The sequence below is a fragment of the Brassica napus genome, unplaced genomic scaffold (genome assembly GCF_020379485.1).
Source record: "Brassica napus cultivar Da-Ae unplaced genomic scaffold, Da-Ae ScsIHWf_2387;HRSCAF=3085, whole genome shotgun sequence".
NCBI classification, from domain to species: Eukaryota; Viridiplantae; Streptophyta; class Magnoliopsida; order Brassicales; family Brassicaceae; genus Brassica; species Brassica napus.
In genome coordinates, this window is record NW_026015737.1 from 6,116 (window position 1) to 30,075 (window position 23,960).

General features: G+C 36.1%; 2 protein-coding genes across 3 annotated transcripts; one reads left to right on the forward strand and one right to left on the reverse strand.

The window, feature by feature from the left end:
• Window positions 1–2,248: 2,248 nt before the first annotated feature.
• LOC111211646 (exopolygalacturonase clone GBGA483-like) lies at window positions 2,249–3,671 on the forward strand. The gene is made up of 3 exons (XM_048773342.1): window positions 2,249–2,609; window positions 2,694–2,998; window positions 3,081–3,671. The coding sequence occupies exons 2-3, from the start codon at window positions 2,813–2,815 to the stop codon at window positions 3,603–3,605; spliced, it is 711 nt and encodes a 236-aa protein (XP_048629299.1). The 5' UTR covers window positions 2,249–2,609; window positions 2,694–2,812; the 3' UTR covers window positions 3,606–3,671.
• Window positions 3,672–20,414: 16,743 nt separating this feature from the next.
• Window positions 20,415–23,572, reverse strand: LOC125600763 (heterogeneous nuclear ribonucleoprotein 1-like). Of its 2 annotated transcripts, none has more exons than XM_048773341.1 (4): window positions 23,270–23,572; window positions 22,774–23,003; window positions 21,361–22,588; window positions 20,415–21,108 (listed from the first exon to the last, which is right to left on the reverse strand). In XM_048773341.1, exons 2-4 carry the CDS (start codon window positions 22,993–22,995, stop codon window positions 21,095–21,097), a joined length of 1,464 nt encoding a protein of 487 aa, XP_048629298.1. In that variant the 5' UTR covers window positions 22,996–23,003; window positions 23,270–23,572; the 3' UTR covers window positions 20,415–21,094. The 2 variants fall into 2 exon arrangements, with proteins under 2 accessions (XP_048629298.1, XP_048629296.1); XM_048773339.1 differs by having other exon boundaries at window positions 20,415–21,059; window positions 23,270–23,571.
• Between the last annotated feature and the right edge of the window lie 388 nt (window positions 23,573–23,960).

A 23,960-nucleotide genomic window follows, 5' to 3' on the forward strand; every position in this document is an offset into this window, starting at 1 on the left:
GGCTAAATATGAACAAATGGGATATTATATAAACCCTGCGAAAAAACAAAACAAAAATGAATATGGACTTCAAATTTTTATTTCTTAAACAAATTATTAAATTTTTCCATACTTTTATAATTGTTAAATTAACCATATCTAGAGCAAGGATTTTATACAATTTCTGTAAATATGGACATGTTTCTTTTTTTTTTTGTTAAATATATATGGACATGTTACTTTCAACTTACACAGTTAGTTTTCGTGATTTATAATGCATGTAAAATAAAATCAATTTAGTATTCATGATTTATTTAAAATTTAGCATATATATTTATATCATTTTAATATTGTAATTTTAATCTCACCCATGCGCAAAACGCGGATCTTATCCTAGTTTATTATATGCCACGATTAATTCACACATTTGTGGAATGGTTAATTTTTTTAAGAGAAGAAGAAACATGTAAAGCATATCATTTTCATGGGTTCGTTTATAGGAGTATTAATTAGTTTAATATAAGGGAGATTAGAATATATATGGAAACAGCTTCTTTCTAAATGCTATAATACGTTTATTTCTAAATGTTATAATACGTTTTTAGATTTAGATAACAATTAATTAATTAATAACATAACTAATAAATATAGGAGTGGTATTATGTAACAAACTCAAAGGCATAATCCTATTAAAGATTCTGCTTTAATAGTATAGATTAAATTTTGACCCGCGCTTGATTGTCTATTTTTAAATATTTAATTTTATAACATAAATTTATAATTAAATTTTGTATAATGTGTTTTATTAACATTATTTAATAGTTGTTTTATATGTTTTGAATGACCAATATCTACAAATGTTATTTTTTTTACAACAAACATTTAAAGATTTGTTAGTCTCCCAGTGGTCGAGACACTTGATATCTACAAATGTTAATTTTATGAAAAAAATTCCTAATTTTTTGAAAATTTAAATGGAACTCAAAATCCATATACTAAAACGTTTAATACGAAAAGGAGAATCCATGTGTTGAGCCCAAATCGTATCCAAGCTATGACATATTTATTGAACCTAAAATATAGTTTTTATTTACTTGTTTAAATATTTTTGGATCTAACTTTTTTAATGCAAAAATTGCATATTTTGGAAATCGTATGAAATATATTTATGTGCACAATCGGTTACATTAACATATATGGATTTTTGCCTACAACTATTTTCAAGAATTAAACAATTGATTGAAGAATAAAAGATGCACTCCCATAATTATAGGAGTGTATCTATTCTAGGCTATTTAAATAAAAAATTAAAAAAACTTACATTAATGAGTGGCATACCATTGTAAATTAACTCAAATAACTAAGATCAGAATTCTATTAGATTCTACTTGGTCCCTACATTGTGCTTACATAGAATCACATTTAATCGAAAGTATATTTTTAATAACAAGTATTGAAACCAAATGTGAACATATCATACATAATATAATATATATTATCTCAGTAAATATTTATTTATGTTTTGAGCATATTTTAACTAAACTTGAACATAACTTAGACAAAAGCCAAACTAAACCAAAATAACTTGCATCAAAGTAAACCAAATTTCAACTTTTGTCGTCCCTAAAACCGAACAAAAACCAAGTCGTAAACTGGAATATTGTTCACTCTAAGATGAGACACAAGTTTTAAAATTATGATGAAAGTATATTTAAATAAAATATATATGTAAATATTTATGACAATTTTTTCAAATAGCCATTTTAAGTGTTTGTCATAAAAATAGTTCTAAAAAAATATTCAAAATAGCTTTTTTTATTTTGAAACTTTTTAATATTTATTTTTTATTTTTAAAATTTTGAATTCATTCCCAAAACCCAACCCCTTGATCTAAACCATAAGTCTTATATTAGTTAACCTTAAGGGTATAAATGCATACCCTCCAGTAAAACTTTTTTTTGTGAAATTAAACTAAAATGACTATATAAGAGAATTTCTCAAATATTTATGTGTAAATAAATATATACTTAACTACATGTTAAAAAAAGAGAACATGTTTACGTATATTTTTAGCTATATGAAAAAAATGGAAGTTATATTGACATAAATAACACCCCATTTATAGAAAACGCACCAAGTCAGAAGGATATCGCGCATGATTTGCTAATTCTATATCATTCTATTTTTAGCTAGTTAGAAGGAGTTTGTGGTTTTCAATTTCCTTCTGCGCTGCTATAAAACGGACTTTCGTCTCATCATCAGAACCAAAAACATAAAAACAAAAAAAAAAAAAAAAAAAAGCTAGTATAAATAAGACAAAATCAAAGAGAATAAAAATGGTGGGTTTGCGCAGAGCAAAGACGGTACTTCTTGTATTAGTAGTGGTTATTTCCAACACAATAGCAACCGGGGCACCCCTTGATCCAGGACCCAAAGGAAGCGGCGCAGCTGCACCGCTTGGCGCTACGGTTCCCGGAGGAGGCAATGCAGCTGCACCGGTTGGAGCTACAGCACCAGCAGCAGCCGCAGGAGGCCTTGCAGCTGCACCAGCAGGAGCCGCAGGAGCCGCAGGATCACTTGACGTTAAAGCAGCAGGAGCCAAAGGAGACGGAACAACCGATGACACTGCGGTACGTACCAAATCTGATATTACATATATTATACGTTTTTATTCTCATTTATTTTATTAAGTTACGTATGGTTTTTATATATAGGCATTTACGGCTGTGTGGAAAACAGCATGTGAAGCACCAGGACCGAGCACGATTACAGTGCCAAAGGGTGACTATTTGGTGAGTTCTTAGGTCCATGCAAGGGTCCCGTCACTTTCGAAATGAGTGGCAATATGAAAGCTCCAGCTACGGTCGCTGCCGTTAAGCCTAACTCTGGATGGGTTGATTTTACTAATCTTGCTGATTTCACTTTGAACGGAAACGGAGCCATTTTCGACGGTCAAGGCTCACTCGCCTGGAAGGCCAATGACTGCGCCAAAACTGGAAAGTGCAACTCTCTCCCCATTGTAAGAACATTCACTTACGTTAGCTATAATTTTAATGATAATAAACTATATTTAAATGAGTATATATGCTTTTTGGTAACAGAACATACGATTCACGGGTCTAACAAACTCGAAAATTATCGGCATAACATCAACGAACAGCAAACTTTTCCACATGAACGTTCTCAACTGCAAGAACGTAACTCTTGAGAATATTGGTATTGATGCACCTCCGGAGAGTCTCAACACCGATGGTATCCACATCGGAAGGTCCATTGGCGTGAACTTAATAGGGGCAAAGGTTAAAACCGGAGATGACTGCGTTTCCATAGGAGATGGTACTGAAAATCTCATTGTTGAGAATGTGGAATGTGGACCAGGACACGGCATTGCTGTAGGAAGTCTTGGAAGGTACCCTAATGAGCAACCAGTCAGAGGAGTCACCGTGAGGAAATGCCTCATCAAGAACACCAGTAATGGTGTTCGCATCAAGACATGGCCTGGATCTCCCCCCGGTATCGCCTCCAACATTATTTTTGAGGATATCACAATGGACAATGTTAGCACTCCTGTTCTCATCGACCAAGAGTACTGTCCGTACACTACAAGAAAACATCAAGGATTCTGAGGGAAAAAATTGTCGGAATTTCGTCGGAATATCGTTATTCCGACGACATACCGACGAAACACGTCGTCGGAAATAATTCCTCGGAATTTATTTTTTCCTCGGAAATCCCTCGGAATTTTCCGTCGGAATTCCGAGGAAATAAATTTCCGAGGAAATTCCGAGGATCACTAGTTTGTCGGAAATGCCCTCGGAATATACCGAGGGAGAACTTCGTCGGTATAATTCCTCGGAAGTTCATCGATCGATGCGTTTTTTGGACATATATACATCGATCGATAGGAGTATACCGACGGACATTTTCCTCGGTTTATTCCGAGGAACTTTTCCCTCGGTATATACCGAGGGACCAGTTCCTCGGAATTTTCCGAGGGACGGCTCCCTCGGAATTTTCCGAGGGATATGTCCCTCGGAATATACCGAGGGAAAAGTTCCTCAGAATAAACAGAGGAACCTGTCCCTCGGTATAGCCCGAACGTTTTTAAAAAACGCATCGATCGATGCGTTTTTGAACAAAAACGCATCGATCGATGCGTTTTTGAACAAAAACGCATCGATCGATCAAGTGAAAAATATAATTAATTTCTTCGGAATGTAAAAAATATTAATTTTTTTAAAAAGATAAAATTTCTGAAATTTAAATTCGAAAATATGAAATTAAAAGTAAAATTGAAATCATATTAATTAATATTCAAAGTTTCACAAATAAAAATAAAACATTCCGAGTTTGTGGAAAAAAAAAAACTACGGGTCTGGCACGTCCGGGAACACCTCGTTCGGGTACATCCTCTGCATCATCTCCATCATTTGCTGGTTCAGCCTCCTCTGTGCCTCATAGCCCGCCTGTTGAGCCGCCATCTGGGTCTCAAACAAAGATATACGATCATCTTTGTCCTTCAACTGGGCCGTAAGTACTTCTGGATCAACGAAGGGCGGTGGTGCAGAAGAAGGGGGAACCGACCGGGTGCGACGACCCAAACCGACCAAACGTCCCTTCTTCTTTGGAACCGACTGAATAGAAAAAAGCCAAATTTAGAAATTTAAACCAAAAAATAAATGAATTGAACTTTTAAAAACAAAGAACTTACGGATTCAACGATTTCGTTGATTCGAAACCGGGACAAGTTGGTCGAAGCCGTCGAAGCGTCATCCTCGGTTTGAAGCTGAGACACTTCGTCTACCACCTGAGTTTGGACCAGGTCGACCACGTCCCTCACAAGACCGTCATCAATCTGGTCGGTCTTCTTGTTGGTATACGCCCTCCTCATTAGGGCGAGATCATCAACCGGCTCGCCATCATTTTCTTCCGCCTTGAAAAAAAGCATAAATTAAAGAAACATTAGAAATTAGAAGAAATGCACAATAAATTTAAATTCTGAAACTCAAATAATTGAAGAAAAACGGTTGAACTTACCATGCGATCTCCGAGAGTGGCAATAGATTGAGCACCCAAGTTATGCTTGTAGATGCCCTTCCCTTTACGGTCGCTCTTGCGGTTGGTGGAGTTGGTGGAAGAAGTTTCTTTCGTCTCTTCCTTATCCCAATGCGCACACAACTCCTTCCAGACCGTGTCGTTCATCGACTTTGGGACCTTTTAATAAAAAAAAAGAAAAATTTAATAAATTAAAAATAGTTTAATAAATTAAAAAAATGGTTTAATAAATTAAATCGAACCTTATTTATTTCCCACTTCTTCTTCCACTCGTGGATCTGCTTCCCATAGTTGTCCATTACTTTATGGACGAAGTGGTGATAGATAAAGAGCGTCTCATCGGAATTCCAGTTGAACTCTTGCTGAAAAAAACACAATTAGTAGAAAATTTATATTAAAGATTAAAAATATAAGTAAAAATTAGAATACTTACCGCAAACTGACGAAACCACAGAACCTGCTTGTCGGTTGGGAAGTGAGTGAAAGTCGGATGTCCACTGTCGAGAGCCGAGTACATCATACGGTTGATCCATGCGCTGATCCCGTTCCCGGATCGGTTGAACCTTAGTAAAAGAACAAACGGTTAATAATGAATCCAAATTTAAAGAAAAAAAAATGTTTAATTACCATGTTTGACCCCGTCCATGTGGATACGGAGTGAGATACGGAAGATGGTCACGACCGGGCTGTTGAACCAACTCCGCAACACGCATCACTCCCGGAGGACCCGGATGAACAGGAGCGGATGCAGCAGCGGGAGCGAGAGGAGCAGGAGCGGGTGCAGCAGAGGGAGATGTATGGTTGGAGCTGTGGGGCGAAGGGGAATCTTGAAAATGGCTGGAATCCCGAGACTGGCTCCCCGTACCACCACGACCACGACGCTGTCGAGGCCGGGTCGGATCATCATGAGACCTGTAAATTTAAAAAATATATTTAATAAATACATAAATATATAAATTAATTTTTTTTAAAAAAAAATTCCCAAATAATTTAATCACAAAAAAAGATTTATATATATTTAAAATTTTTAATAAATATATAAAAATAGTTCTAATAAACAAAAAATAGTTGGAATAAATAAAAATAGTTTAATAATTACAAAAAAATAGTTTTAATAATATATATATATTAAAAATATTTTTAAATCCCAATAATAGTTTTTAATCACAAAAAAGTTTTATAGATATTTAAAATGTTTTGTAAAATCCAAAAAATTGAATTTATATAGAAATTTTTTTTTGTAAAGTCCAAAAATCGAATTTATATAGAAAAATCATTTTTTAAAATACAAAAATCGATTTTATATACAAAAATCGATTTTATAAATAGAAAAAAAAATTATACAAAATTCTAAATCAATTCAACAAAACAAATCATTCAACCAAATCACAATTCTAAACCTATTATACAAAGAATTCACAATCCTAACCAATCACCTTAACAAAAATCTATCAAAACTACACAAAACCTAACAAATAGAACCTAAGAGAGTGGATAGGGTCCTTACATGATTTGTGTAAGAAAAGGGGGAGATCGCCGGAGATATCGTCGGATTTCAGGGGGAAATCGACGGAGAAAAAAGAGAGGAGTCGCGCAGAGGAAAAATAAAGAAATGGGGAAGAAGAAGTGGCTCGTGGTTATAAAACCTAGGGTCCGACGGATATTATCCGTCGGAATTCCGTCGGAATTCTAATTTCAATTTTCGCGAAATATTTGCCCGGTAAAATGAAAATATTCCGAGGAAATTCCGACGGATAGTAAAATATCCGTCGGAATTTCCTCGGAATATTCCGAGGAAATACCGAGGAACTAGTGTTTGGGGTTTCAAAACATCAATTTTTTTTGCCGTATTTCATTTCTTATACAATTGTAATGCATACCATTGAGGATTCTTTGTATAGATGAGCATAAACCATGAAATAAAAAATTTCAAAACTAATTGAAAGTATTCCCTTTACCGTTCATTAAAAGGTATAAGTGTTTGTCTTATGTTGCGAGATTTCGTTCATACAATCGGAAAAGTGTTAATTATACGGTAAGGAACAAATTTTTGTCTTCATAATGAACGTAAGACACTTAATAAGGGTTATATAGGTGTTATTCAAACGGCAAAACGTTGTTTTCAGTTTAAAAACCCTATTTCCTCGGAATTTCCTCGGATTATTCCGAGGGAACTCCGAGGAAACCCTCTTCTTCCTCGGAATATCCTCGGAATATTCCGAGGAAATTCCGAGGAACTAGTGTTTGGGGTTTCAAAACGTAATTTTTTTTAAATAAACGCATCGATCGATGCGTTTTTGAACAAAAACAAATCGATCGATTACAAAGATGGACCGGGCCGTAAGATTGTGATCGATCGATGAGAGAATCCCATCGATCGATCGAGAATCTCAATTGTTCCTCGGAATGTCCTCGGAAAATCTTGTATGTTTTTTTAAAAACGCATCGATCGATGCATTTTTGAAGAAAAACAAATCGATCGATTACAAAGATGGACCTCTGCAGACTATTTGGATTGAGTGCAGGGGAGAGGACATCTGGTCTTTATTGGACTTCAGAGTTGTTGAACTTCTGGGAAACGATTGGCACAGGGGTTTATTGATCTTCTCAGGCAAAGGAGTCACTTATCCGGAGCCCAGTACTGAGATATGCCACACGCCTCATTGGCTCATTGCTATACGGGACAACCACAGCCGCATCAGTCACGCAATGGGAGTTGTGCCTCCTGTACCAAGGTGTGAGGCATTTGCTACCGGCATTTGGAAACTCTACATTCCCACCTGCTACTGCCTTCAACATGGGAGCGGTGCTGGCCGCAAACTTAGCAGGATACAAGGGGAAAGTAACCAAAAAAAAGAGCAATGCATGTGGATTTGGTGCAGTGATTACTCGGATCCTTAGACATGTGGGTGTAGACTGCAAGAACCAGGAGGTAGCACTGGACAGATCGAACAACATTGCTTGGAACTACCTGGATGTCATTTCTCTAGTAAGTAAGGAGTTCATAGCTGGTCCCCACTCGAGGATCCATCGGGATGGTCCTTACGTCTACGTATTCCAGGACCGAGCGAAGAAAACACTCTACTGCCACCTACCTCAGATCGGTCTCACTTCTCTACTTTCAGAGGCTGCAGTTGAGTTCCTACCCCCTGCTACCGCACTAGTAGACAAGCCATCCTTCTTCACGCCAAAATATCAGACCAAAGGCAAGGGCGTGGTTGATGAAGAAGGAGAAGATGAGGCTGCACAAGCCATTCCAGATGATTCACAACCCCATCAGCTACTCCCATCAGACTCCAGCCAGTACAAGCTGCAAGAGCTTCCACCGAACGCCACTTCGCACCAGCAACAACATTGGAGAGATCAGAGCATAAAGACAAACAACGACATGCTACACAAGATCTGGGCTGCCATTTTACGTATCAGGCCGTGTCGTTGCCAAAAGGATGATGTAGTTCATCGGGACAACTCTCCATCCACCTCTGGTTCGGGTTCGAGTGGTACACACAGGGTAAGAAAGAGGTCCAAGAGACCCAACGATGCAGGAACATCTGGAGCAGGAGACGAGGAGTAGGAGCTATCACCGGCTATTTTATTTTCTTTTCTATTCTAACGTTTTATGGTCTTATTTTCTGTTAATTTTGAACTGAGTTTTTTTTTGGGTTTCTTAATTATGAGTTCGTATTTCTTTTACATGGTTTCTTCGTTTTATTTGGTTGTGTTCTGAGTAGTTTTTAATTCGTATTCAGCTTTGCCTTGCTAGATAAACCAAATAACTATTATCCGAGGAAAGAGGTTATATCAAGTGTTCCTCGGAATTTCCTCGGTATTTCTTTAAAAAAAAAATAAATAAGTTCAATGGTAGTCTGTTTCCGAGTCATCATCACCAGATGAATCTGAATCTGGATCTTCGTGAAACTCTCCAATCACTGGTTCATCCTCTACGTGAACGACGGCTTCCTCTCCAAAGTCGGTTAAATCGACTACAAGGCCAACTCCAGCTAAATCTTCTGCTGCACTTAAGTTGCCGGATTTGCTTGGTTGTAGTGGGTCTTCCAGCTCAGAACTTCCCTGAACTCGGCCTCTCGGGTTGAGTCTTGTAACAGTAACCCATGGATCATCTCTGTTCCTTACCCGGGGGTACTTGATATAACAAACCTGTAACATTTAGAAAAATTATAAATTAATACACATGATGATGAATCATTCTGAATAATTAACATTTAATTACCTGATCGGCCTGAGAAGCAAGAATGAAAGGATCATAATATTGCAGCTTTCGCCTCGAATTTACTGATGTAACACCAAATGCATCTGTTCTCACACCTCGATCTGGGGTGTTGTCGTGCCAATCACAATAGAAAACAGTACAGCGCAATCCAACCATGCCCAAATACTTAATTTCCAAAATCTCATGTATGTGTCCGTAGTATACATCATCTCCTGATGCAGAACAAACGCCAGCATCATAAGTCGTACTCGAACGTCTCCTCTTCTGAGTTGTGAATGCATATCCTCGAGTACAAAATCTCGGATATGACTTCACAACAAAGTTTGGTCCAACGACCATCTCACGTATCCAATCGTCAAATGTTTCACCTCTGGCCAAACCAGCAGACACCTATTAATAGCACATATATATATATTATATCAATAAATGTGAATTAGTATAAATATGTGATAAAATATATTTTAATTTGTTTAAAGCACTCACATAAGTAAACATCCATCCACTAAATTCTCTCTGCTTCATTTCTTCTAGTTCGTCCTCTGTGGCGTATCTATACTCGAACCGCTTTTCTGCCATGAAAATCCTGTATATGATGACAATAATGTAATTAATTAAGATTTAAATTTCAACTTGTTAAAATAAAAATTTGTAAGCTCATTTATTTACCTCTCATATTGAAGAACGTCTTCGCAGTTGGTGAGCAAATATGTTTGCAAATGACTGCGCTCCTGCTCAGTAAGTCGACGGTCCTTTGGTTTTCCGCTAAGTCGTCCAACGTCTGTGAAAATGTCTGGAACCGTAACATGATATGTTGCCCGTTCGCCTCTATCATCATGCCGAGCAGGTCTTCTGTTTTTGGTCTGAACTTCTGCTGGAAAGTAGTACTCGGCAAAGTTTGAAGTTTCTTCATTGATCATCTGTGCGACTATAGAACCTTCCACCCTACTTAAATTTTTCACCATCTTCTTCAAATGGAACATATACCGCTCATACAGATACATCCATCTATACTGCACAGGACCACCAAGTTCCAATTCTCTTGCCAGGTGAATAACAAGATGCTCCATAACATCAAAAAATGAGGGAGGAAATATCTTCTCAAGGTTGCACTGAATCACGGCTATGTTAGTCTTCAAATTTTCAATACCTTCAAGAGTCACTGATCTCGTGCATAAATCGCGGAAGAAACCACTTATCCCTGCAATTGCTTCATGAACATTTCGTGGTAATAGTTCCTTGAAGGCGAACGGAAGGAGGCGCTGCATCATTACATGGCAATCGTGGCTTTTCAAGCCAGTAAACTTTCCTTCCTTTCTGTCGATACAGTTACGCAAATTTGATGCGTAACCGTCTGGAAATTCCACATCGTTTGAAATCCAATCAAAGAACGCATCTTTTCCCGCTGCATCAAGTCGGTATATGGGAAAAGGAGCCCTACCATTCTCATCAACATGAAGTTCTGAACGAGCACATATATCGACTAAATCCAGTCTTGACTTCAAATTATCCTTTGTTTTACCTTGAACATTAAGGATCGTGTTCATGAGATTGTCAAAAAAGTTCTTCTCAATATGCATGACATCTAAATTATGCCTTAGCAGATGATCCTCCCAGTATGGCAGATCCCAGAAAATACTTTTTTTGTGCCAGTTATGTAGTTCTCCAACAGCATCTACCGGAAAACGCTCATGTCCACCGACTTCTGGCGTCCTTTCTGCACCAAAATCTCTTAGTTGTATCTTCAAATCTTTCCCACAAATTTCCGGAGGTGGACTGTCAAACACCCTCTTGTTCTTCGTAAACAAATTCCTACTCCTACGATATGGATGATCAGGTGGTAGGAATCTCCTGTGACAGTCAAACCAACACGTTTTCCTTCCGTGTTTTAGTTGGAAAGCATCAGTGTTATCTTGACAATATGGACATGATAGCCTTCCATGCGTTGTCCATCCAGACAACATACCATATGCTGGAAAATCACTTATTGTCCACATTAGTACTGCCCGCATTTGAAAGTTTTCTTTACACGAAACATCGTATGTTTCAGCACCTTGAGCCCATAGTTGTTGCAACTCATATATTAGTGGCTGAAGAAACACATCAAGTGATCTCTTAGGATGCTCTGGTCCGGGAACGAGAATCGAGAGAAACAAAAACTCTCGTCGCAAGCACAAGTTTGGGGGGAGGTTGTATGGTGTAAGAATGACGGGCCATAGAGAATACTGTCTTCCACTCTTGCCAAACGGACTAAAACCATCAGTACATAATCCAAGGTAGACATTTCTTCTCTCATACGCAAAGTCGGGATACTTTGATTGGAAATGCTTCCACGCTTTTGCATCTGAAGGATGTCTGATCTCACCATCTGTTGAGTGCTCCGCATGCCATCTCATTGGTTGCGCTGTGCGTTCAGACAGATACAACCTCTGCAACCTTTCCGTCAAAGGTAAATACCACATCCTTTTATATGGCACTGGAACTCTTCCACTCGTATCTTTATAACGAGGCTTTCCACAAAATTTGCATGTAACCCGCTGTTCATCCGCCCTCCAATAAATCATGCAGTTGTCGCTGCATACATCTATTACCTGATACGATAAACCAAGACCAGCTACGAGTTTCTGAACCTCGTAGTATGAACCAGGAGCTACATTATCCTCGGGTAGAATACCTTTTACAAAATCAGCAATCGCATCCACACAGTCTTCAGCCAAATTATAATCTGTTTTAATGCCCATCAATCTTGTAGCAGATGATAAAGCTGAATGACCATCTCTGCAACCTTCGTACAATGGTTGCTTTCCAGCATCCAACATATCATAAAATCTCCTAGCTTCTGCATTGGGTAAATCTTCCCCTCTAAAATGATCATTTACCATCTGCTCAGTACCTACACCATAATCTACATCCGTTCTAATTGGTTCTTCTAATCTAACCGCTGGCTGAGGTTCGCTAGTACTACCATGTTCATAATCAGTTTCCCCATGATGATACCAAATTTTGTAACTTCGTGTAAACCCACTCAAATATAGATGAGTCCAAACATCCCACTCTTTAATAACCTTTCTATTTTTACAATTAGAGCAAGGACATCTTAACATACCTGTTTTTGCTTCCGGTTGTCGGTGAACTAACCCCATGAATTCGGTTATACCTCGTTGGTATTCTTCCGTAAGCAATCTCGTGTTCGGATCCAAATGAGGTCGATCGATCCAAGAACGAAAATAATTTGAAGAAGACATATTTTTTATGAATCAAATTCGTGTGTAAATAGAGTAAGAGGGAGGATGAAGATATGGAGTGAATGAAGAGGAAGAGGAGTGCTTGTTTATATAGATTAAATCCTGCCGACATACCGAGGAAATTCCGACGGAATTCCGACGGAAAAGGCTAGTTCGTCGGAATTTCCTCGGAATTTTGTAAAATCCCCCAACGGCTCTCCAACGGCTATAATATTTCCTCGGAATTCATCGGTTTTTTCCGAGGAACACATTGTTCCTCGGAATTTCCTCGGAATATTCCGACGGACTGAGGTTTCCTCGGAATTCCGTCGGTATATTCCGAGGAAATTCCGAGGAATCCCAATTTTGTGTTTCCTCGGAATTTCCTCGGAAATTCCTCGGTATATTCCGAGGATTTCATTTTCCGTCGGAATGTCCGTCAGAATACCGCTGTTTTCTTGTAGTGGTATGCCGACTGCAAAGCTGGGGTATGTAACCGAATCAAATATTATAACAAAAAAAACAAAATTAAATTTTGTCACATCATATACATCGAACTTATAAATATATCTTCTATTAATATATGTGTAGGTACCATCTAAAGTGAAATTATCGGACGTGACTTTCAAGAACATTAAAGGCACATCAGCGACAAAGATTGCGGTGAAATTAATCTGCAGCGTAGGCACACCTTGCACTAATGTTGCTCTTGCTGACATCAACTTGGTCCACAACGGTCCAGAAGGACCAGCTGTGGGGGCATGTGCTAACATGAAGCCTGTTCTCACCGGACAGATGATTCCACCTGCTTGCACTGAGATCGCTAAACCGGGTCCTTGAATTATAGAGTCGCTTGTCCACCAAGCATCCGTCTAATCTGGGTTAATTAAGACGCTTTGATTAGGCTGCGATGGAAAAGTTTTGAAATATCTCTCTTGTATTTATTTTAATTTTTGACATATAAATGAGGGATTTTTGCAAAAACTAACCCACAACTTGATTTTAACCCCAAACTTATACCCAAACTTGAATCAAATGCAAAACTAACCTAAAAGCCTAGTGAAATTACAGCTCAGCCCCTTGTGACCAAACAAAAAAACAGAAGTCATTTTTACGAATATAGCCCTAGTAAATCGTCTGAGTCGTCTGAGATGTTGGAAGTCGTCTGGACGACTGAAGTGTAAGTCGTCTGGTACCGGTTTATTTTAAAAATAATTTATAAATTTTGTAAAAAAATATTTTGATGCGTGAAAAATAAAAATCAAGTAATTATAAACAGTTTTAAGTGATATAAATTAAGATATGATAAAATTGATTTGTTTTGAAGATAGATGAGTGGAAGTAGTGAATCATGAAATACTTTGGTTTAGGAATTTGGCAAACATATGTTGTAGTATTGTATGTATTGTTAGGGTTAGATTTTGGAAAACTAAAATGTTTTTTTCAAAAATTAGTTTTCACATATATGTGTTTATTTATGTGTATAGTAAACACTTATCAAGTTTGATTTGATTTTATGAAGTCTTTAATTATATAATTAAGTTTAGGGGTTATGTTTAGGGTGTGGACGACTTATATTTCAGTCGTCTGTTGAATAATTTACTCGGACGACGTATATTTTAGTCGTCTGTTGAATAATTTACTCGGACGACTTACATTTCAGTCGTCTGGTGAAGAAATTAAAACAGATGACTTACATGTAAGTCGTCCAAATATTCCCGCCTAAAATTTTTTAAAAAAATTATTTTCCCGCTTAAATAATTTAAACCAGACGACTTACTTGTAAGTCGTCTGGAAAGTCTTCTATTTTAGTTTCCCGCTAAAAATATTTAATTTCCCGCTAAAAATATTAGACTCTTCTGGACGACTTACATGTAAGTCGTCTGTTTTAATTTCTTCACCAGACGACTGAAATGTAAGTCGTCCAGGAAGTCGTCTGAGTAAAAAATATTTAATCTAATTGGATTTTTTTGTCTCCCTATATAAAGAAAAATTTACACATTCTCTCTCCTCCTCTCAAATGGCTGCAACAAAAATGTAATGTTCATCATTCTAAAACTCTCCAACCTCTCTCTAATCTCTTTGACTTGAAAACACCAAACTTTATATGAATTTTTCAGTTTTGTCTCATGTATTTCTTACTAATCTATCTCTTTTACAGGTTTTTAATCAAACAGTACTCATCTTCCATTAATTTAAAGGTAAATCTATTAATGTTAGATATGTATTTTTGTGTGTTCTATAAATGTAGATTTATCTAATCTTCCACTCATTTTCTCTATTTTTAAGTCATTTGAACGTTTTTGGATATGCAGGTTTTTCAGATCTGGATTTGATATGCAGGTTTTTCAGATCTGGAAGACTTCTTGGACGACTTACCTGTTAGTCGTCTGGACTTCTTGGAAGTCTTCTGACTAAGTCGTCTGGACTTTCAGGAAGTCGTCTGGACTTCCAGGAAGTCGTCTGGACTTCCAGGAAGTCGTCTGGACTTCCAGGAAGTCGTCTGGACTTCAGGGAAGTCGTCTGGACTTCAGGGAAGTCGTCTGGACTTCAGGGAAGTCGTCTGGACTTCAGGGAAGTCGTCTGAACTTCATGGAAGTCTTCTGACGAAGTCTCCCTTTCATAATAGATCTGAGCGTTTTGGTAAGTTCTTATGTCTGATTTTTCTTCATTTGGGAACTTCTTGTTGTATAAAGTTCTTACTTTTTTCCCAAACTAAAACTCTCCAAACCCACTCTAATCTCTTTGACTTGAAAACACCAAACTTTATATGAATTTTCCAGTTTTGTCTCATGTCTTTCTTACTAATCTATCTTTTTTGCAGTTTTTAATTAGATGGTACTCATCTTCCACTAATTTAAAGGTAGATCTATTATTTTTAGATATGTATTTTTGTGTGTTCTGTAATGGTAGATTTATTTAATCTTTCACACATTTTTTCTGTTTTTAAGCCATTTGAACGTTTTTGGATATGCAGGTTTTTCAGATCTGGATTTAATATGCAGGTTTTTCAGATCTGGAAGACTTCTGGGACGACTTACCTGTTAGTCGTCTGGAAGTCGTCTGGAAGTCGTCTGGACTTCTTGGAAGTCTTCTGACAAAGTCGTCTGGACTTCTTGTAAAGTCGTCTGGACTTCCTGTAAAGTCGTCTGGACTTCCTGTAAAGTCGTCTGGAAGTCGTCTGAACTTCCTAAAAGTCTTCTGACAAAGTCGTCTGAACTTCTTGGAAGTCGTCTGGACTTCTTAGAAGTCGTCTGGACTTCTTAAAAGTCGTGTGGTCTTGTCTACTCAAGTGGAATCCAAGCTTGTCTTTGTAGAGGAATGATCTATAATAGTTTTGTTTGTGGTCTGTTTTGTGAATTGCATGTCTACTCTTTTAGTTGTGAATTTTTTGTAAAATCAGTAATAATATTTTCCAAGATGTATTAAATGTGCTAACAATGTGTTTACACATTTACAAATCAATGAAATAATAGACTTCAGTAGTCTTTTTCTTATCTTTGGATCTCTCATATGCAATAATAAACTCCAATGGTCTTTTTCTCATCTTAATAAACAAGAATGTTGCTAGCTTTATATTGATACAACATTTTAAGAAGTATTTTAACCCTTCTTCCAACTCATAACAATAGTCATCATTATTGTCTATAACAATAATACTTAAGAGATGGAAACAAACAATAGTAACTAGTCAAAGCATATCATATTTTATTATAAGTTTGCGTTGAAAAACTTAGTCAAATTTAGTAAAACTAAGGGAGAGAACATATTTTGTAAATATGAGTTTTACATATCTTGAAGTTACTTATCACTCTTAAAAATACAAGTTATTCAAAAACTAACGTAGAAGACTTAAAAACTAGCGGAGAAGACGCGGACGACTTCAATCTAAGTTGTCCAGACGACTAAACTATACGTCGTCTGGTCAACACAGAGGTTATTTTTGCAATTGACTTTGAAATCTGTTATTTCGGACGACTGAAAAATAAGTCGTCTACTATTGTTTGGCTAAAAAAAAACTCCAAAAAAGCTAGACGACTTACATTTCAGTCGTCATAGGTTAGTTTTGCATTTGACTGGATAATTTCAGAAGTTTGACTTCCCCAGACGACTTACATTTCAGTCGTCTAGTGAAAATTAAAATAATAATATTTTTTTAAAAGTAGACGACTTACAGTTAAGTCGTCATAGGTTAGTTTTGCAATTGAAAAAAAAAACTTCAAGATTTAATTATATACAGACGACTTATAATTCAGTCGTCCACGAGACGACTGAAATGTAAGTCGTCCAGGATTTACGAGGTTTGACCAGAATCTCAGAAAAAAATCCTGGACGACTTACAAGTAAGTCGTCTCGTGGACGACTGAAGTATAAGTCGTCTGTGTATAATTAAATTTTGAAGTTTTTTTTTCAATTGCAAAACTAACCTATGACGACTTAACTGTAAGTCGTCTACTTTTAAAAAAATATTATTATTTTAATTTTCACTAGACGACTGAAATGTAAGTCGTCTGGGGAAGTCAAACTTCTGAAATTATCCAGTCAAATGCAAAACTAACCTATGACGACTGAAATGTAAGTCGTCTAGGTTCTTTGGAAATTTTTTTGAAACCAAACAAAAACAGACGACTTAACTTTCAGTCGTCTCAGGTTACAGATTTCAAAGTCAATTGCAAAAATAACCTCTGCGTTGACCAGACGACTTCCAGGTAAGTTGTCTACAGCCAGACGACTTCCCAAGTAAGTCGTCTGACGAACAAATCTGGAAAAAAACTCGATGTCATACCTTAAATTGGTGAGATAAGTTCCTTAGCATACATAAGGCTTCTCCAAGCACACAGAATCACAAACGAAAGTAACCCACCCAGAATCGTTAGCTTCTATGACTCTATGAACCATAAAAAATTTAGAATCAAAATCTTGGGTTGTTTTAGCTCATTGTGGAGAGAAAGTGAGAGATATGTTGTGTTTAGTTCACAAGAATGGAAAAAGAAGAAGGGTAAATCGATTTTGGGAGCATTAAGAGCTTCAAATTGGTTGTTCATGGTGGTTGTGGTATTGATGACAATGGCAATCTTGTAATTACTTGAAGATGATGAGGGTGAGAGAGTAAAAATGTCATTTTCGAAAAAAAAAAAAAAAAAAAAATTGATGGCATTTCCGTAAATTATATGAACTTGTGGGGTGAATAGGGCAAAACCAATTTTCAAAAAAAATGGAGGTTAGTTTTGTGTTTGACTTTAAGTTATAGGTCAATTCTGCAAAAAGCCCTATAAATGATGTGGATATCTCTAGAGGAGTGACACATGATTGGTTAGTAAATTTTGTATCATTCTCAATATGCGAGAGTGCTTTAATATATAAATAATATTATTGAAATTTTTAAATTTTTGGATTATATTTTCTATAAATTTAATTTGGACATTTCCCAATTACATTCATTTTTATTTATGAAATATGTAATATAGTTAAAAATAACACAAATATTATTTATGATCTCAGTTTTGTTTAAAGCCAAGGAAGGTAACACTATTTCTACGATTATGATAAGAAATATCCGGTGAACCTCTACGTTCACCAACCAATAGGATTGTGTTATTTTAAATTTGATATCTTTTATAAAAGGAAACAAAATATTGTCAAGTTATATTATGGTTTTAAAATAAAAAAATAAAATAAAAAATAGTAGTAATTACAAAAAATATTTTTAACGTCGTTAGGAAAACACTAAACCCTAAATCCTAATCCTTAAACCATAAATCCTTAAACCTAAACTCTTGGGTAAACCCTAAACCGTTTGATAAATCCTAAACTCTAAATCAAAAACACTAAGCACTAAAATACTCAAGGGTTTAGGGTTTAGGGTTTAGGATTTAGGATTTAGGGTTTTAGTGTTTAGTGTTTTTGATTTAGAGTTTATGATTTATCCAAGGGTTTAGAGTTTACCCAATGATTTAGGGTTTCCGATTTAGGGTTTAGGGATTAGTGTTTTGCTGACGACGTTAAAAATATTTTTTAAATTTTTTTTTTCTGTAACTACTATTTTTTTTTACTTTTTATTTTAAAAACATAATATAACTTGACAATATTTTGTTTCTTGTTCTAAAAGATGTCGAATTTGAAATAACGAAATTCTATTGGTTGGTGAACCTAGAGGTGAACCCAAGAATATAATACCAAAGACACTAGACATAATCTAGAGAAAGCCATTTCAAGGTTTAAATTATGAGAAATTCTTGGGTTCACCCCCTAGGGTGAACCTCTAGATTCACCAACCAATAGTAAACCTCTAGATTCACCAACCAATAGTATTTGAGTAATTGATATTTGATATCTTTCAAAAAAGGAAACAAAATTGAATTTCCAAATAAGATTATATTTTTAAAATAAAACAATAAAAATACATAAAAATAGTTACAAAAAAAAAATATATATTGTTAAACCGTTAGCAAAATATTAAATCATATACCCTAAATTATAAACCTTAAATCTTGGATAAACCGTAAACCATTGGAAAATTTTAAACCCTAAATCATACATTAAAAACTAAATCTTAATAACACTAAACCCTAAACCCAATCACTAAACCCTAAACCCAATCATAAACCCTGAACCCTTGGATAAATCATAAACTCTAGGGTTTAAAAAAGTGTTTGATGAAATGTAATCTAATTTTGATATTTAATTTTATTTTCTTTTTTAAAAGATATCAAATATCTGATATTCGAACACTATTGATTGGTAAATCTAGAGGTTCATCTAGTGGGTGAACCCAAGAATTTCTCTTAAATTATTATTACGATTAATTAAGAACATCAGTAGCTAGCTGCTCTGCGCATCTAAAAGTCATAAGCAAACATTCAATAAATACGAAGTGTACTATCTACATTCAACAATGATACGCAATATATAAAATTAACTAGAGCTTGACCCGCGTAATCGCACAAATATTTATTTTCATTTAATAAGTACATTTTTTGTTTTATATAAATAATATTATATATTTATAATTTCAAATATTATGTATTTGTTTAATATGACATTTCAAAGCATAATAGTTAAGGAAAATATGTTTTAGTTTATTTTTTGATGTGTGTGATTTTTTCCACAAAATTAAAATATCTGCAAAAAATAGTATTTAATATGTTTTGATATTTTTTTTGTAGATGATAAATATATTTAAATTTATAATCTGTTATGTAAAACATTAAATATTTATATTTTTAATTTCCTAACCTGTTATGTAAATACTTATCATGCATTTTAATAAGAAAATTATATTATACTTGTTAAAACGAGTAATTTGTCAGAGTGAGTAATTGTATTTTTTGTATTTCTATTATTATAAAATTAATTTGATTTTAATTTATTGACTTTAACATTATTATATGTAGAAATTTATTTTATATGAACTTTGTTTTGGAAAGGAGGTCCTTTGCTTTACATATTAAAGTTTATACAGTATTATTGTGCAATAAATTTAAGATTTATCATAAATCTGTTGTGAATTCGAATTAGGAAATTATGTATTAAATTAGAAAAATATATAAAATTTAAATGTAGATTTATTAATTATTTCAATGGCATTGACTTGTAAATAAGCTGTATTTTTTATGGTGAGTTCATATTTATAATTCTCTTTTAATAAGATAGAAGTCTCACGAATCATACTTTTAAATCAAGCCAAAGTCCTAACGCTGGCCAAACTAATTCAAGCACTAAACATAGTGATCTATTGGAGAATGTAGAATTTGGTTTAGGCAAATTGTATAGCTTGGTTTACAGTTTTAATATAAAGATCATTGTCTCACATACATATTATAAATCAAATTGAGTGTGAGGGGTAAAGGAGTATGTCATACAACTTGAATGTTTTGTCATTCACTGGAAAAAATTTATTTCCAAAATAGCAGAAGAAAAGAAATAAATAAAACATATAAAATAGTTTTCTATAAAATAGAAGTACATGAACATAATAAAACGAGTTTTTGCTTGCGTTCGCATAAGACATACAAACAGCATGAGAAGAAAATAATCTCAAAGTGATAAAAAGACTTATTCTCGAAAGCCCTACAATGGCTAAATCCTCTTTTCCAATATCTCACACTATCAAAAAAAAAAAAAAACAAAAGAAACATATAACCTCTAGTACAATCTGCCTCAAAACACCAAACCTTAAAAGACATAACCCCAAGAACAAGAAGAAGAACCATTACATGACAATAAAGAAAACTAAGGAAGAAGGATCATTGTTTTCTTTTCTTTTTTGGGTTTTTATTTGAACTCTTCTTATGTATTACTGCCTCGCCGGAGACTTGACACCAGTTTCTACTGTCCCTCATTTAAAGAAAGAAAAAAACAAAAATAGGAAAAAAGGGAAAAAGCAGAGAAGAAGCCTAAGAGGAGGACCAATGAATTTAGAAAACCAAACCATGAGGGGATTTTTCTGGTTAGCTCTAGCTGATGATGATATGATCAAGTTTTTGTCCTCATGGGCTTTTGCTTTGTATGAAAGATAATCTAAAAGATTCGCCAAAAGACACAACAGATCCTTCACCTTGATGGAGCCTCGCCTACAATATATCGTGGTAAAACAAAAACGAATGTACTAAGTAGCAATTCCTGCATCACAAAGGCGAAGAAATGGAGAAACTATTCAGAGCAGTATGAGACCAGTCATGTTCCTCTACTTCCCAGAGACTATGGTGTGCGCAATGCATAAGGTTAAGCCAGAAAATAGAAGAGGATCATCAAAATCTAAGCATACATAGTTAGATACAGTTGATTTAGAACCATTCCTATTTTATTACCTTAGTTATCAACTAGCTCATGGCATTCTCTAAGCATAGAATCAACGTGTTAAAGCAAAATTACCTCTGTTTGGTTGTCTCTTGTAACTGCCAACATAACCTGGAGATGAACTTCTAGCTGACACATCAGAAGAAGGACCTCCTCCAATCCCATAGCTAAAAGAAGCAGGCCCTTCTGCCTCAGGAGTTGGTGATCTCCAAGTGGGATCACTATACACTGCACCATTCCCATAAAACTCTGCAAGTCCTGCTCCATCATAACCCGCCGAGGCAGAAGAGAAGGAAGACGACGGTGCTGCCTTGCTAGGCCCTATGCTCCTTGCTGCATACCCAAAACCAGATTCACCGTTTCCTCCATAACCAAACTTCGCATTCTCGTTACCAACAGCATTGTTTCCTCCACCTCCACCTCCAGGAGCACCCCAGTTTCCAAACGGCCCGCCGCTAAGCGTGTTGTTGTTCCCACTTGTTGATCCTCCTCCTCCCATGTATGTATTGGAGTTTGAGTTTGAGTTTGCAGCGTTGTTGTTGTTGTTGTTATAGCTAAGACCACCGTTGTTTCCCCATAGGTTCCTTGTAACCGAACTGAAGAAGGACGAGTTCCCTCCTCCTCCTCCTTCACAACCAACAGCAGGACCAGGACCAAACCGGTTCGTGTTCCCAATGTAGTAAGGACTCATCCCTCGCCCATAGTCTAGGTTTCCATTACCTCCAGTGAACCCTGTGGGCAACCCCTGATCAAAGTTCATATTCATCCCATAGCCAGAACCGAAATTCGCAAACCCGCTTCTCCCAGCACCAACCGGACTAAACCGGCCATCCATCCTAAGCCCGTAGCCACCAACCGCACCCGGATTAAACCCTTGAGCATATCCATTCAAGAGGTTATTAACCCTATTAACACCATAGCTGTAGCCAGCACCAAGAGGGCTACGAGCTGGACCTGGAGACATCTCCTTCGGCACAGCCCTCTTAACCTCAACCATTTTACCGTTGAGCTCATGGAACGTCTTGAGCAGCACTTTATCAACGGCCTCCTCGGTGTCGTAAGTTATGAATCCGAAACCTCTAGGCCTTTGTGTGTTGTGGTCGTACATAACAACCACGTCTGTTGTTGTCCCGAACTGCTCAAAGTAGGTCTTGAAATCGCTCTCTGTGACGGAGGAAGGTAGCCCTCCGACGAATATCTTCCTTGTCCGAGCTCCTGGACCAGGTGATCCTTGGATGCTGCTGCTGTTGCTTCTAGTTACCATGTTCTGGTCATCTCTAGGAACAGCCTTCTTGGCTTCAACCTACAAAAAAAAAACAAAAAATTTAAAACTTACTTCTTCCCAAAAACACAATCAAACAAGGAAAGAAACACAAAACATGATAAATATGATCAATTTCAAGGCTTGATTGCATAAAGAAGCTTCAAAAACAAGTTACATTGTACAGAATCAAAGCCTAGAAGAGTGTTAGCATGAGAGAACCATACCAATCTTCCATCGATATGATGCTTCTCTGTAATAACAAACTCAGCAACAGCTGGATCAGCAAAGACAACAAAGCCGAAGCCACGTGCACGACCAGTGGTGCGATCTTTCAAGATCACAGCTTCGATGACTTCACCAAAGGTGCTGAAATACTCCTTGAGACGTTCCTCATTGGTGTCCCAAGATATCCCTCCGATGAACAGCTTTCCATTGTCGGATTGCATTTTTGCCTCTGCAACACAAAGACACAACAGAAAAAAAAAAGTTGTAAGAAAATCGAACACACAAGCTTATGTCAGATTCAAAAAAAAACATAAAAGCTTTTTTCCAGATTTGATCGATTCTCGGAATCTGATCAATCAAACACATCTGGAAACGACCAAAAGAGCAACTCGGATTCAATCTAGGAACATCAGATCTGTCGGGGAGTTTGATCAACGAATCAAAAAACATGAATCAAAATCTCAGATCAAAAGAATCAAACTTTCGAAAACCCACCAATCAGATTAAGAAAACCCAGATGCTGAATCTCGTCTAAGATCTGAGGATAGGCACGATTTGAATAGAGGGCATAACTCGAACCTGCCCCCTTTTCTCCGCAGAAACGAAAAAACACAAATGATAATGGTTCTGTTCAATCCGATTCAAACCGATTTAACTCAATTTCAATGGCGTCAATCAAAAACGTACTGAGAACGCGTTCTAAGATAGAGAGAGAGAGAAGGAGGGGGAGGAGGAGGAAGGGAGAGAGATGTAGAGATAGAAAGACAAAAGGCTTTTCGGGTGCAAGAAGAAGAAGATATGTCTGTCTCTCTGTATTTATATATTAAGGTTAAGATTTTTTTACCATTACAAAGCTATGTGCGTTTGTAATAAGGAATTTGCGGAGTTTTGTTTTCCCTTTCCAATTTTATTACACGCAACTTTTTGTTTACTATTGTTGCCAGAAAAAGAAAGGGAAATATAAATAGTTTGGCAAAACACCGGATTTTAACACCCCCTAAATATTTGAATATTTATATTTCCCTTTATATTTATATAAAGTTGTTTACTATTTATATTTGGAAATATAAATAGTAAACAACTTTCCACTACTTTTTTTTTGTATCTTAAACAAAAAAGTAGATTAATTAGAATATTGCCACTATGTCTAAAAACAATGTATTGAGTAAAAATTGCAATTATTGGT